The sequence below is a fragment of the Ursus maritimus genome, unplaced genomic scaffold (genome assembly GCF_017311325.1).
Source record: "Ursus maritimus isolate PB19 unplaced genomic scaffold, ASM1731132v1 scaffold_19, whole genome shotgun sequence".
In the NCBI taxonomy this organism is placed as follows: domain Eukaryota; kingdom Metazoa; phylum Chordata; class Mammalia; order Carnivora; family Ursidae; genus Ursus; species Ursus maritimus.
This window is the reverse complement of record NW_024424341.1, coordinates 1,993,723-2,004,861: the sequence shown is the minus strand read 5'-3', so window position 1 is coordinate 2,004,861 and position 11,139 is coordinate 1,993,723. Positions and strand designations below refer to the sequence as shown.

General features: G+C 58.9%; 1 protein-coding gene across 1 annotated transcript in view; it reads left to right on the top strand.

The window, feature by feature from the left end:
- Positions 1-2,131: 2,131 nt before the first annotated feature.
- The window catches only part of JPH3 (junctophilin 3), a 79,465-nt gene continuing 70,457 nt past the window's right edge, over positions 2,132-11,139 (top strand). The window contains exon 1 of the mRNA XM_040633206.1: positions 2,132-2,513. Coding sequence (XP_040489140.1) covers positions 2,132-2,513 — 382 coding nt within the window. The remainder of the gene's footprint in view (positions 2,514-11,139) is intronic.

Sequence of the window (11,139 nt, the reverse complement as noted above, 5' to 3'; positions counted from 1 at the left end):
AAGGTGGTAACTGCTGTTTGGGCCGGTGGAGCTTTAGGGACAGGGCTTTGGTGCCCAGAGCAAGACAGAAAGTTGAACTTGAACTCTGGAGTCCTGGAGGAGCTGGTTTTCTCCCCTGAGAGCCTGTGCAGCCAAAGATGGAAACAGTGCGTTTAGAAGTGTGAGCTGGGCCCCTGGCTGATTGGGAGACTTCAGATCACGCCCCTTCCGCGGGCTAAGTCTCAGGCTCCATGGCCTGGCTTGCAATTCCTGTCTCCCTGCCGTCTGAGTTGTGGGCCGGCGCGGCGGTTAGCCTGGACCCTGTGCATTCTCCCCCCTCCCCCCGCAGCACTCCTGCGCTGCCATTTGCCGCACACGTTCTCGGAGAGCCGAGAACCCTGCTCCTGCCTGCGGATTTATGGTCCAGGAAATGCATTTTAAATTGGTCCCAGGATACTCAGATCCAGGAATCAGTCACCATCACTTGGGGGTGGGGGTGGGGGGGAGTATGTATGGAGAAAGACTTAGTAACGGCCTAGTGACGATCCCACTTTGCTCCCCCAAAGCGCAACCGCTCCCGTAGTTGGGGGCTACCTGTTGGTCTGGGCGCAGGGAAGGGACAACATTTGGGTGTCTTTACTACAAGACATGTGCGTGTGGCCGGACTTTCTGTTAATTTATGGGGAGGGGACATTCACCAACCACGTCTTTTCTGGGGCGATCGCCCCCATCCTCCCACATGTGGTCTCAAAACTGCCCCGTAAGGAAGAAGGATGGATTATTTGTCGTAGGGAAAACCACCTGTGGTCTGCCAAGAGCCTCTCCACTCAAGCCAGGGACAGGTGTCGCAGATAGGAGCCAGGCGCCAGGGGCGAGACGCAGGGTGGGAGAGAGGAAACACGAGGGGCACCCCAGAACGGGGCCTGCTTTGCAGGCTTCACCTCGCGGCTCCCGGGAGGGGGAGGAGAGCGCCCTGGGTGCTGGGCGCCTTCCCGTTACGCAGTTCCTGTCCCTTTAAATCTAAGTCCCGGGAAAGGGGGGGCTGGGGCGACCTGTCTGGACCCCTATTTCCAGGCCGCCCCGGCAAGGGGGAAGCCCGGCAGGCAGGAGCTCCGGGTTGGGAGTGCGGTCGCCCGGGGTCCCCGCCCGCGCCCTCCACTGGGCGGGGCAGCGCCCCTCTCCAGACTGCCTGCGCGCCCAGGGCAGGGGGCCGGTTCGGGCGCGCGCGGGTCGGGGTGGGGCGTGCGTGCGGGAAGCCGGTGTGGGGGCGAGCGGGTGGGAGTCGCGCGGGGATTGGGTCGAGGGCGAGTGGAGAGGTGCGCGAGCGGAGGGTCGGATCGGGGACGCGCAGGGGGACGCGCGAGTCCGGGGGCCGGGGCGGGGGCGCGCGGGCGCTGGCAGAGAGCTGATCAGGGAGGGGGGCGCGGGCGGGGTGCGGGGCGCGCGGGCCGGGTGCGGGTCGGGGGCGCGCGGGTCGGGGGCGCGGGTGGGGTGCGGGCGCGCCGCGCGCCCGGCGCGCGAGCCGGGCGGAGCGCACCACGCGCCGCCGCCGCGCCCGCCCGCCCCGCCGCATTGCTGCTGCCGCCGCCGCCCGGCCCGGCCCGCGCCCCCAATATGTGCAGCGCGCCCGCCGCCCGTCCGCCGCCGCCCGCAGGCCCCGCCGCCGCCCTCGGGCGCCCGCAGCGCGGCAGCCGCAGGTGGGGGGCTGCGCCCCGGGCCTGAGCCGCCCGCCGTTCCCACCCCGGCCTGCGCGGCCAGCCCGGCGGGCTCGCCTCCGAGGGGCACTTGCCGCTGAGGTGGAGCCGTTTGCACCAGACGCTCCTGCTCCTGCCCCCTCCCTCCCCCTCCCTCCCCTCCCTCCCTCCTCCCCTCCGGTCCTGTCTCCAGCGGGAGCGCGAGACGCTGGTCAGGCTCCGCGGCGCAGCTCGAAAAGGAATAATCGCCCCCAATTGACTTAAATTCCGCCGAAGCTGGCGCCGCGGCCGCCCGCCGCCCGGGATCTGCTCGCTGTGTTTTTTGCTTTCTCCATTCTTCCTTTAAAAAAAAGCAAAACAAAACCAGCCAGCCAGCCAACCAAGAATCTGGTTTGTTGATCGCCTTGGGTTTTTTTTTTTTTTCACCGTTTGCGGGATTTGCAAACCGAGTTACATGCATGTCCAGTGGGGGTAGGTTTAATTTTGACGATGGAGGGTCCTACTGTGGAGGCTGGGAGGACGGCAAGGCGCACGGCCATGGCGTCTGCACCGGCCCCAAGGGCCAAGGCGAATACACCGGCTCGTGGAGCCACGGCTTCGAGGTTCTGGGCGTCTACACCTGGCCCAGCGGCAACACGTACCAGGGCACTTGGGCGCAGGGCAAGCGCCACGGCATCGGCCTGGAGAGCAAGGGGAAGTGGGTGTACAAGGGCGAGTGGACGCACGGATTTAAGGGGCGCTACGGGGTGCGGGAGTGCACGGGCAACGGGGCCAAGTATGAAGGCACCTGGAGCAACGGGCTGCAGGACGGCTATGGCACGGAGACATACTCAGATGGAGGTAGGTGCCACCCGATGGCCGGCCGGGGGCTGGGCGGATGAGGGACCTTCTTTTCTTGCATCTTCTGTTTACCTCTGGGGAAGTTGAGCTTCTCCCTCCAGTGGGGCCGTGTGCACCTGGGGCATTTCCTGGGGCTTCCTGGAGGCTACAGTTGCCCTGGCTACAGGTTGCCCCACTGCCTGGTGGGAGACAGCACCCCTGTGCCAGCTGAAGGGTGTTGGGGGCTTTCCAGGAGCAGAGCCAGGCCCAGAGCCCCGGGGCTGAGCAGAGTGTCAGTGCATGATCCAGGCACAGGCCAGAGACCTGCTGGAAAGGCCAGACTGGGCCCCAGGCCCTGGGCCCTGGGCCTCATCTGGGACCCACCAAGGGCGGAGGGGAGCTGGGAGACGGCCCCTTGCCCTTGTTGGTAGAGCTCCTTTGGTGCTGGGCCTCCAGGAGTCAGGCCCCAGCTCTGCTCCTTGTTTTCCTGCGGTGCCGAAGGGCCTCCCTCAGTCCTGATCAACCCAAGCCAATGGAAAGGGAGCGATTGGGAGAGGGACACAAACCCGAAGGAACACAACACAGCAATAAACTTCTAGGTGGTTGGACGCGGGCTAGCGCAGCCAGAGAGGCTGCTGGAGGGAGGGAGGAGGAGGCCCATCTGTTTAGCGAGAGCCCAGGAATCTTGCCTTCCAGTGGCTGAATCATTTTCACCGGTAGTTTAGGGAATGCTCTGTGCCTTCATTCCAGCATGCCACCACATCCAGGGCTGAGCCTGCCTGCCTGCCTGCCTGGCCTGGCTGCAAGATGGTTTCTGTGCACGGAGCCCTGGCCAGCTTTGCAGCTGCCCCCTTGTCCCGGACACTCCTGTGTCCACTCCTCCGTGCAGCGGGGAGGCATGGAGCATTTACTGTTCCTGGAAGCCAGACCCCAAACAAGCCTGCTTTCCAGATGCCCCCTTCTGGGATCTCATCATCAGAAGTGGCTCCGTGCTTCCCTGTGGGTAATTTCTCAGGCATGGATGTCTGGGGAAGGCTTGGGGCACAGCAATGACCTGTGTGCTTCTGCTGGGCATGGAAATCGTGAATGTACGTGTGGTCTTCTCCCTGCCTGCTTGCTGCCTTCACGTCTCCTGAAGCAGGCACTTAACACCTGCTCCCCGGGCACATCCAGGACTGATGGAAGGCTGGAGAGTAATTATTATTTTGGCTTATGCAACTGAGAGGCAGGGTTCATTATTACTCAAAGGGGAGGAGGCGTGGGGGGCAGTTAATTATGTAACGCTCCTGCCTGTCAAAGCCGTGCCCAGCCTCGTCCCAGGCGGCCTCTTCCGTGCTCTTGTTGTTCTCATGGAGCAGGTTGGAGAGCATCCCTGACCCTGGGGTGCAGGGGCTGGACTGAGCAGACAGCCCTCTCTGGGTCTTAGGCCGTGTGTGTGCGCGTGCGAAGTGTGTGTGTGCGCGCTCATGGCGAGGCTTGGGCCGCAGATGTGGGTGGCTGAGGTGGGCGGCTCAGCAGCCTGGCGCTCCCAGCTGGGCTCTTTGGGAGCCCAAGGGTAGTTGTCACCCTGGGGGCTCTGGCCATGCTGCTCTGCGGATCTGTCCCTCCAGAGGTGCTCCCAGCTGTGCCTGAGCCAAGAAAGCAGCGTTGCGGCCTCACGTGGGAGCCTGGGGAGGAGAGGAGCCAGGCCCCTGTGTCTGTGGAACTCCCCAGAATATCTAAGAGTGAGGTCTAGCCCTCCAGGCTGCCCACCTTCCCCAGACATCTTGGGTGGCCTGCAGAAATCTGTCCTTCGTTCAACAGATACCTGCTATGAGCAGGTACTCTGGACTCTGGGAAAACAGCAGTGAGCAAAGCAGACAAAAGTCTTTATCCTCAGAGAGCTTCCATTTCAGAGGGAAGGGTAGTAATTTCCTTTGTGCTTACCGGGGGAAGTGAGGCTCTGATTCTGTGGCTGGCCATGAGTTTAGGGTCTGATATGTTGCTGTGAGAATTGCTTCCTTCAATGGATCAATGTTCTTGGGTCTCTGTCCCCCATCCAATTGCCTGTGCAGGGTTCTCTCCTAAAGCACCTCCCTCTACGTTGCCCACTTGGGTCCTCCCATGGCGGAGAGGAGGAGCTCATGTCCAGTTAACAGATGAGGCCAGAGAGACCCAGGAGCCCATGGAACAGGCCTGAGCCCCCAGCCCGTGGTTGCAGAGTCGTGGTTGGAACCTTGACTTGTCTAGAGTAGAGCCCCCACTCCCCACATCACACCACCTGTAGGCCAACCAGGGTAGGCTTACAGGCGTAGGGTGCCAGGGCTGACTGCTCCCTTTCGGTTCTTGACATGGTATGATGGAAAATTGGGATAATCAGGCCAGTCGTCTGGGGCCACTTTTCTGCAACATGGTCCTTGCTTCTCATCCGGAAGGAAGTGACTGTAGAGAGGGTGTGCCCTCCAGCAGTCCGTCACGCAAGCAGAACCCAAGCAGGGTGTTGCAGCTGTGGGTCTGGATGCCCTCTCCCCAGGCAGCGGGTGGGTGTGGCGGCTCAGGCTTTGGGGAGGGCAGGCGGAGCCTTAAGGAGTTCATGGTCCTGACTCCAGTCCGACTTTTCCTTTGCACGAGGGACGGGAAGGTTGGGCAGGCATCAGCACAGCTCCCAGTGCTGACTTTGGGAAACGGTGATTTTCATGAATAACGCACAAACGGCAAATGTATGCTACGTTTGGCTGTAATCGGTATGGACCCCATTTCAACTGGGCCACTTCTGCCAGCTCCTTCTCCTCCAGGTTCATCCTCCCCCAAGCGCAAGGCAGGCGTTTTCTAGCGAAGTGAGCCCAGTGACTTCCACGGTCAGTCGGTCGGTCAGTAGATCAGTCTGCCGGGGGACCCCGTGGAGATGGTGAGGCCCTGGGGGTGGCAGGAGCACATGCCGTGGAGTTGCAACTATTAGGCTTTGTGACCTTGGGCAAGTTACTTAACTTCTCTGAGCTTCTGTCTCTTAATCTGTATGAAGGCCTGATAATATCTGTAAAGTAGGTGGGAATTAATTGAGGTGCGTGCACGGCTATGCTAGGATTATAGTAAGCTTTCATTATCACTTACCACTATTCTGTTCTCACATGACACGTGCATTGAATGTCACTTATGAGGATCATTACTGGAACTGATAGCCAGGTGTGATCATGGTAATGATGATAATAAATGGCAATATTAAACACTTACCGTGTGCCAGGCATGGTGCAAGTGTTTGCATGAAATCTAGCCCTTAATCCCTGTACCTCTTTGGGGCTGGTTTTCTCGTTCCTCCCATTTCCCACACTGGGAAGCAGAGGCTCAGGGAGGGCAGATGACTTGGCTGGTGGGTGCTGGGCAGCACCAGGATTCGCGCTCGGGACGGCAATTCCAGAGCCTCTGCTTTTGTGTGGAACACGTTCTCTAAACTCCCTTGTGCAAAACTGCCTCCTCGTTCCTTCCTCTTCCTCCGCACCCCTTCTCTGGGTGTGGCAGCCTGGAGTTGTAGGCAAAGGCAAGGTGCACTCCCAGGTGTTTCCTCCAGCCCCGCCCGGGCACGCATGTCCCCTTCTCCACTCGCTGGACCCCTGCGCTTGGCCACACAGGTAAATATTTCCTCCTGGTGCCGTGCACACAGCACCCCTCGGACCAGAGTTACCCCCACAAATAAACCCTCCCACAGCCTGAAAGATGTGAGTCATCTCACACACCAGGCCTCCCCCTTCAAATGCAGATTCCGTTCACTGGCCCAGATCCCTCGGCCCACACAAATCACACACGCCCACAGTCAAAATTCCAGGCCCTCTGCGCCTGTGCGCACACACACGCACAATACACCTGTCACCCAGAGACGTTTCCACCCCGTCCCCCAAAACACAGCCACGTGTACCCTCCAAATCCCTCCTGAGAAGCAAGCAGGGATCCCTGTGAAGGGAGAGTGCCAGCCTTCCAGGAGGGAGCGGGATGCTTTGTTTCCACTTTAAACACATGTTCATGCAGTTCATGCCCCTTTCCAGGGGGCAGAAGCCCTCATCCAATCCAAGGAAATGACCACGGGGCGTGGTTTTGATCCCCGACCGTGAATACCTGAAAGCAAACTTTAAAAACAAACACCCAAACGCCCAGGTTAGGGAGGAAGCTGGTGCACGCACGCGGGGGCCGGACAACGTAGGCCAACAGGAATTCATCCCAGAAACAAAAGCAGCACTCCGCCCCTGGAGATAAAAGCATCTCCTCAGATATTGTGGTTCAGACACTTTGGCAAGAGGAAAGGCTCCGGGAGGTGAAAGGAGGAAGAAAAAGCAAATAACTAGTTCTTTGTTGCCAATAATAGCTGAGAAGTGTTAGTGCCCGCTCCCCTCACCCAGCGCAGCCCGGGAGCGGTGTGGGTGCTTTGGAAAGGAAGGCTACAGCACGCTGGGGAGGAGATGGGGGTCAGCACCCTCCGGAAATAGCCGCTCCGCCGGCCACGGAGTTAGCGAGGAGCCCTGGCTGGTGGTGACAGTGAGCCTAGCCGACCGAGGGAGGAGGGGGCACGGCCGGGAAGACAAAGGGTGGTGGCCGCTGCTGGGGGAAGGCCGGGAGCCTCTGGCGCTGTTCCTCGAGGCCCCCCTTCCTCCTCGCTTGCCCCCAGGCCCGCACAACTCTAAGGATAAGTGGTGGCTGTCATCTCTGAGATGAGAGCCGTGTATCTAGCACAGCGTCCTTCTATGACAACAGGATACGTGGATTTCTGGACTCCGGAGGGAGCGATGTTGGTTTGGGTTTCCCACAGTGGTTGCCCCTTCTTAGATTAGCCACTCCCCCAATTTATAGTCTCCTGGGTCGTGCGAGGCACGCGGTGGGTGACATGAGTGCCGCCCAGGGTCCTGGCTTTACCTCAGACGGGCTCTGTGCGTCCGAGCAGGGGTTCTCTTGGACCCTCTGTGTCTTCATTTAGGACAGAGGACCTGCTGGTCTCTTCAGCACCGTGGAGAGCGCCGCACACTCTGAGCCCAGGCTTCTCTCTCTTACTCTCCGGACCATCTCTTCAGCCAGGCTGCCAAACTGACCCTCCCGGCCAGGGACCCCCTGGCCCTGACCCATCCAGCACCCTCGGCCACGAGAAGTTTTCCTGCCCCTGCCTGCCCTGTCCGTGTGTGGGTTCCATACTCCGAGAAACACCGCCCCTGGGGCGTTTGCTGTTTTGCACCCCGATACTGTCATGTTGGGGGCCTCCAGGTGTCTGCTGGTGACCTGAGAGCATCTCCTGGCTCGTGGTGCGGGTCTGGAGTGGGGTCTTTGGTAAGACTTGTACTAGTTGCTCTGAGCCTGAAGCTACTTCTGTCTCAGGGTAGGTGCGCCTTTGCGCTCGTGGGGCACGCAGGGGCCGACCGCGCACGACCAGAGGCAGGCAAAGGAATGATCTTGTCCGTAGCAGCCAATGAGAGAATACCGTGCCACCTTCTCCTTGAGTCAGCACCCGTGGGTTCCTCACGTAGACCCACCCTGTGGCTGCTGGCCACATGTGGCCGTTCCAGTTTGAATTAATTACATGGAAATAAACTGTAGATATTCAGAGTTTGCTTCTCACTAGCCACATTTCAAGTGCTCGATAGGCATGTGGGACTTGTGGACGGGGCAGACATAGAACGTGTCCCCCATCACAGAACGTTCTGTTGGAGTGGCAGCTTCGCGCAGGGAGGGGTGGGTCCGTGCCGGTCAGTGCCCAGCGTGCAGCGAGAGCGGTGGTGCCGGCGTGCTGTTTGCGGAACGAACGAAGGCAGTGCCTGACACCATCACGCCGCGCGTCCACCTCATCGCAAGCCCCACAGCTGGGTCTCCTGCCGGTGGGTCAGCCTCGCTCACTGTTCCCTGAAAGCATCATGGCTATGGGTCCCCGGATGGGTTTTGCTTTGCTCCTGGCTCTGTTCTTGCTTGTGACAGGCTCTACCGTTGTTTCCCGTGAGTGAAACTCTCTACGGATGGCGTAGAATAAAGAGAATCTGTTCTGATGGTCCATGTGCTGACGTCCCGAGGGCGTGGCGCAGTCGTGGCCAGAGGACGTGGCAGGAGCACTATTTAGTGAGTTCGTGGCAAAGCGCTGGGAAAGACGCAGAAAAACAAGCGGCCTTTCCTCTACCCGATTTGTAACTTTCTTTGCTGCTACGGTTGCCTTGGCTGGACTCTTCCAGTCGCTGAGATGCATTTCCTGAGTCCCTACTACGTTCGAGGGGGAAAGACACAAAAGCTCAGGGCGACCTTTAGTGAGTCAACCTGGAAGTAGTTGCTGAGCCTACTGTGCCTTCGTCCGTTCCAGCTGCTGTCAGAGAATCCCATAGACTGGGGAGACTATCTCTCACAGCTCTGGAGGCTGGGAGTTCAAGACCAAGGGGTGGGCAGCTGGGTGTTTGGTGAAGGCCTGCTTCTGGGGTGCAGACTGCTGACCTCCCTGTGTCCTCACGTGGGGAAAGGGCCGGAGGAGCGCTCCAGGTCTCCTTTATCAGGCACTAATCCCATTCTTCAGGAACCCACCCTCATCACCCTCCCCCGGAGGTCCCACCTCCTGACAGCCTCTCGTTTCTAACCTGTGAACCTGGGGGACACAGACGTTCAGTTGTTAGCGCGAGGTATGCGGTCGGTGTGTTTGCAGCCATGTCCAAGACGCAGGATGACGTGATTTCTACTAAAATGTGTAAAATAATCTGGGGTTTCTCACTCCAGAGTGTGGGGACTCTGGTGGAACCAGTGCAGGGGAGGGTTCCGAGAAGGGAAGGGGGACTGCTTGTGTCCTTGGGAGCAGCAGAGGCCTCCCAGGGGAGGGGGCCACTGAGCTCAGGCTGAATGATGGCGGGTACGGGGCCGTGGCTCCAAGACTGGGTTGCTGACGGGTCTGGAGGCGTGTCCTCTGTCGTGGAGTCATCACACTCTTTCCACGTGCCACCTCCCACCTTCCTGGGGTGTCCGTGGGGGTCTACCTGGTGCTCCTGGAAGCCCCGGAAAGAACCCAGGGTCCTCTGTGCTGCTGGGGGCAGGGGTTGGGCCTATGGCCCTCGCTCCTCGAGGCCAGCACTTTGCAAACTTGACTGCATGTCAGAATCACCGGGCATGTGCCGAAAGCAGATTTGCTGGCCCCACCCCTGAATTTCTGGCCTGAGATCCTACCTGATAATGTGCGTTTCTAACATGTTTCAGTTGGTGCTCCTGCTGCTGGTCTGGGGACCCCACCTTTAGAAGCGTAGCTCTAGGCTGCTTTTTTCTTTACATTCAATTAATTAACATACGGTGTATTATTAGTGTCAGAGGTAGAGTTCAGAGGTTCATCAGTGCACGTGACCCCCAGCGCTCATTCCATCACGTGCCCTCCTTAATGCCCGTCACCCCGTGACCCTGTCCCCCCAGCCCACTCCCCGCCAGTCTCTTACGATTTGCCCCCCTCTGATTTCCTCTTATTTTTTTTTCCTTCCTTCACCTACGTTCATCTGTTTTATTTCTTAACTTCCACATGAGTGAGATCATATGGTCTTTGTCTTTCTCTGACTAACTCATCTCGCTCAGCGTGATACCCTCTAGTTCCATCCATGTCATTGCAAATGGCAAGATTTCATTTTTTGATGGCTGAGTAGTATTCCATTATCTGTATGCACCACATCTTCTTTATCCATTCATCTGTCGGTGGACATCTGGGCTCTTTTCATAGTTTGGCTGTTGTTGATAATGCTGCTGTAAACATGGGGGTGCAGGTGTCGCCTTGAATCTGCATTTTTGTATCCTTTGGGGTAAACACCCAGTAGTGCAATTGTTGGGTCGTAGGGTAGCTCTGTTTTTCACTTTTTGAGACACCTCCGTACTGTTTTCCAGAGTGGCTGTATGGGCTGGTGCTTCTTAACCCTAGCTGCATAGCAGAGCCACTGAGGGTGGTCCCCGGGGAGACCGTTAGAGACGTAGAATCTTAGCATCGTCGGGCGCCTGGGTAGCGCAGTCGTTAAAGCGTCTGCCTTCGGCTCAGGGCGTGGTCCCGGCGTGCCGGGATCGAGTCCCACATCGGGCTCCTCCGCTATGAGCCTGCTTCTTCCTCTCCCACTCCCCCTGCTGTGTTCCCTCTCTCGCTGGCTGTCTCTCTGTCACATAAATAAATAAAATCTTTAAAAAAAAAAAAAAAAAAGAATCTTAGCATCGTCCCCCCCACCCCAGCCCAGGGGGCTCCAGGGCCAGAAGCCCATGTTTGCAAGACGTCCAGGTGGCTCGAGTGTAGGACCTAGCACACTAGTCCCAGTCTCAGCCGCACGTGGAGTCATCTGGGTGCTTTGGAAAATGCTGATGCCTGGGCCCCACCCAGCCACGCTGACTGAGGGGGTCTGGGTGCTGTCTGGGCGTTGGGATTCTTTGAAAACTGCTAGTGACCCTAACGTACCACTGAGGCAGAGGGCTCCTCGTCCAGGGCGTCACAGGGAGAGCGGCAGCGAAGACCCGGCTGGGGTTCCGGCAAGGTCTGGGAGGGTGGGCCCCTGGCCTGGGTCCGTGATAAAAGCCGACAGAGCTGGAGCCGCTGCTCTGGACGGTTCTCCAAACGCCGGTCAGGTGGCTCCTGAAGAAGACGTTGTGCTTCATTAAAAAAAATCAAACAGACTTGCAGATTTTCAAGCATGGCCGATGTTCCAGCAAGGAG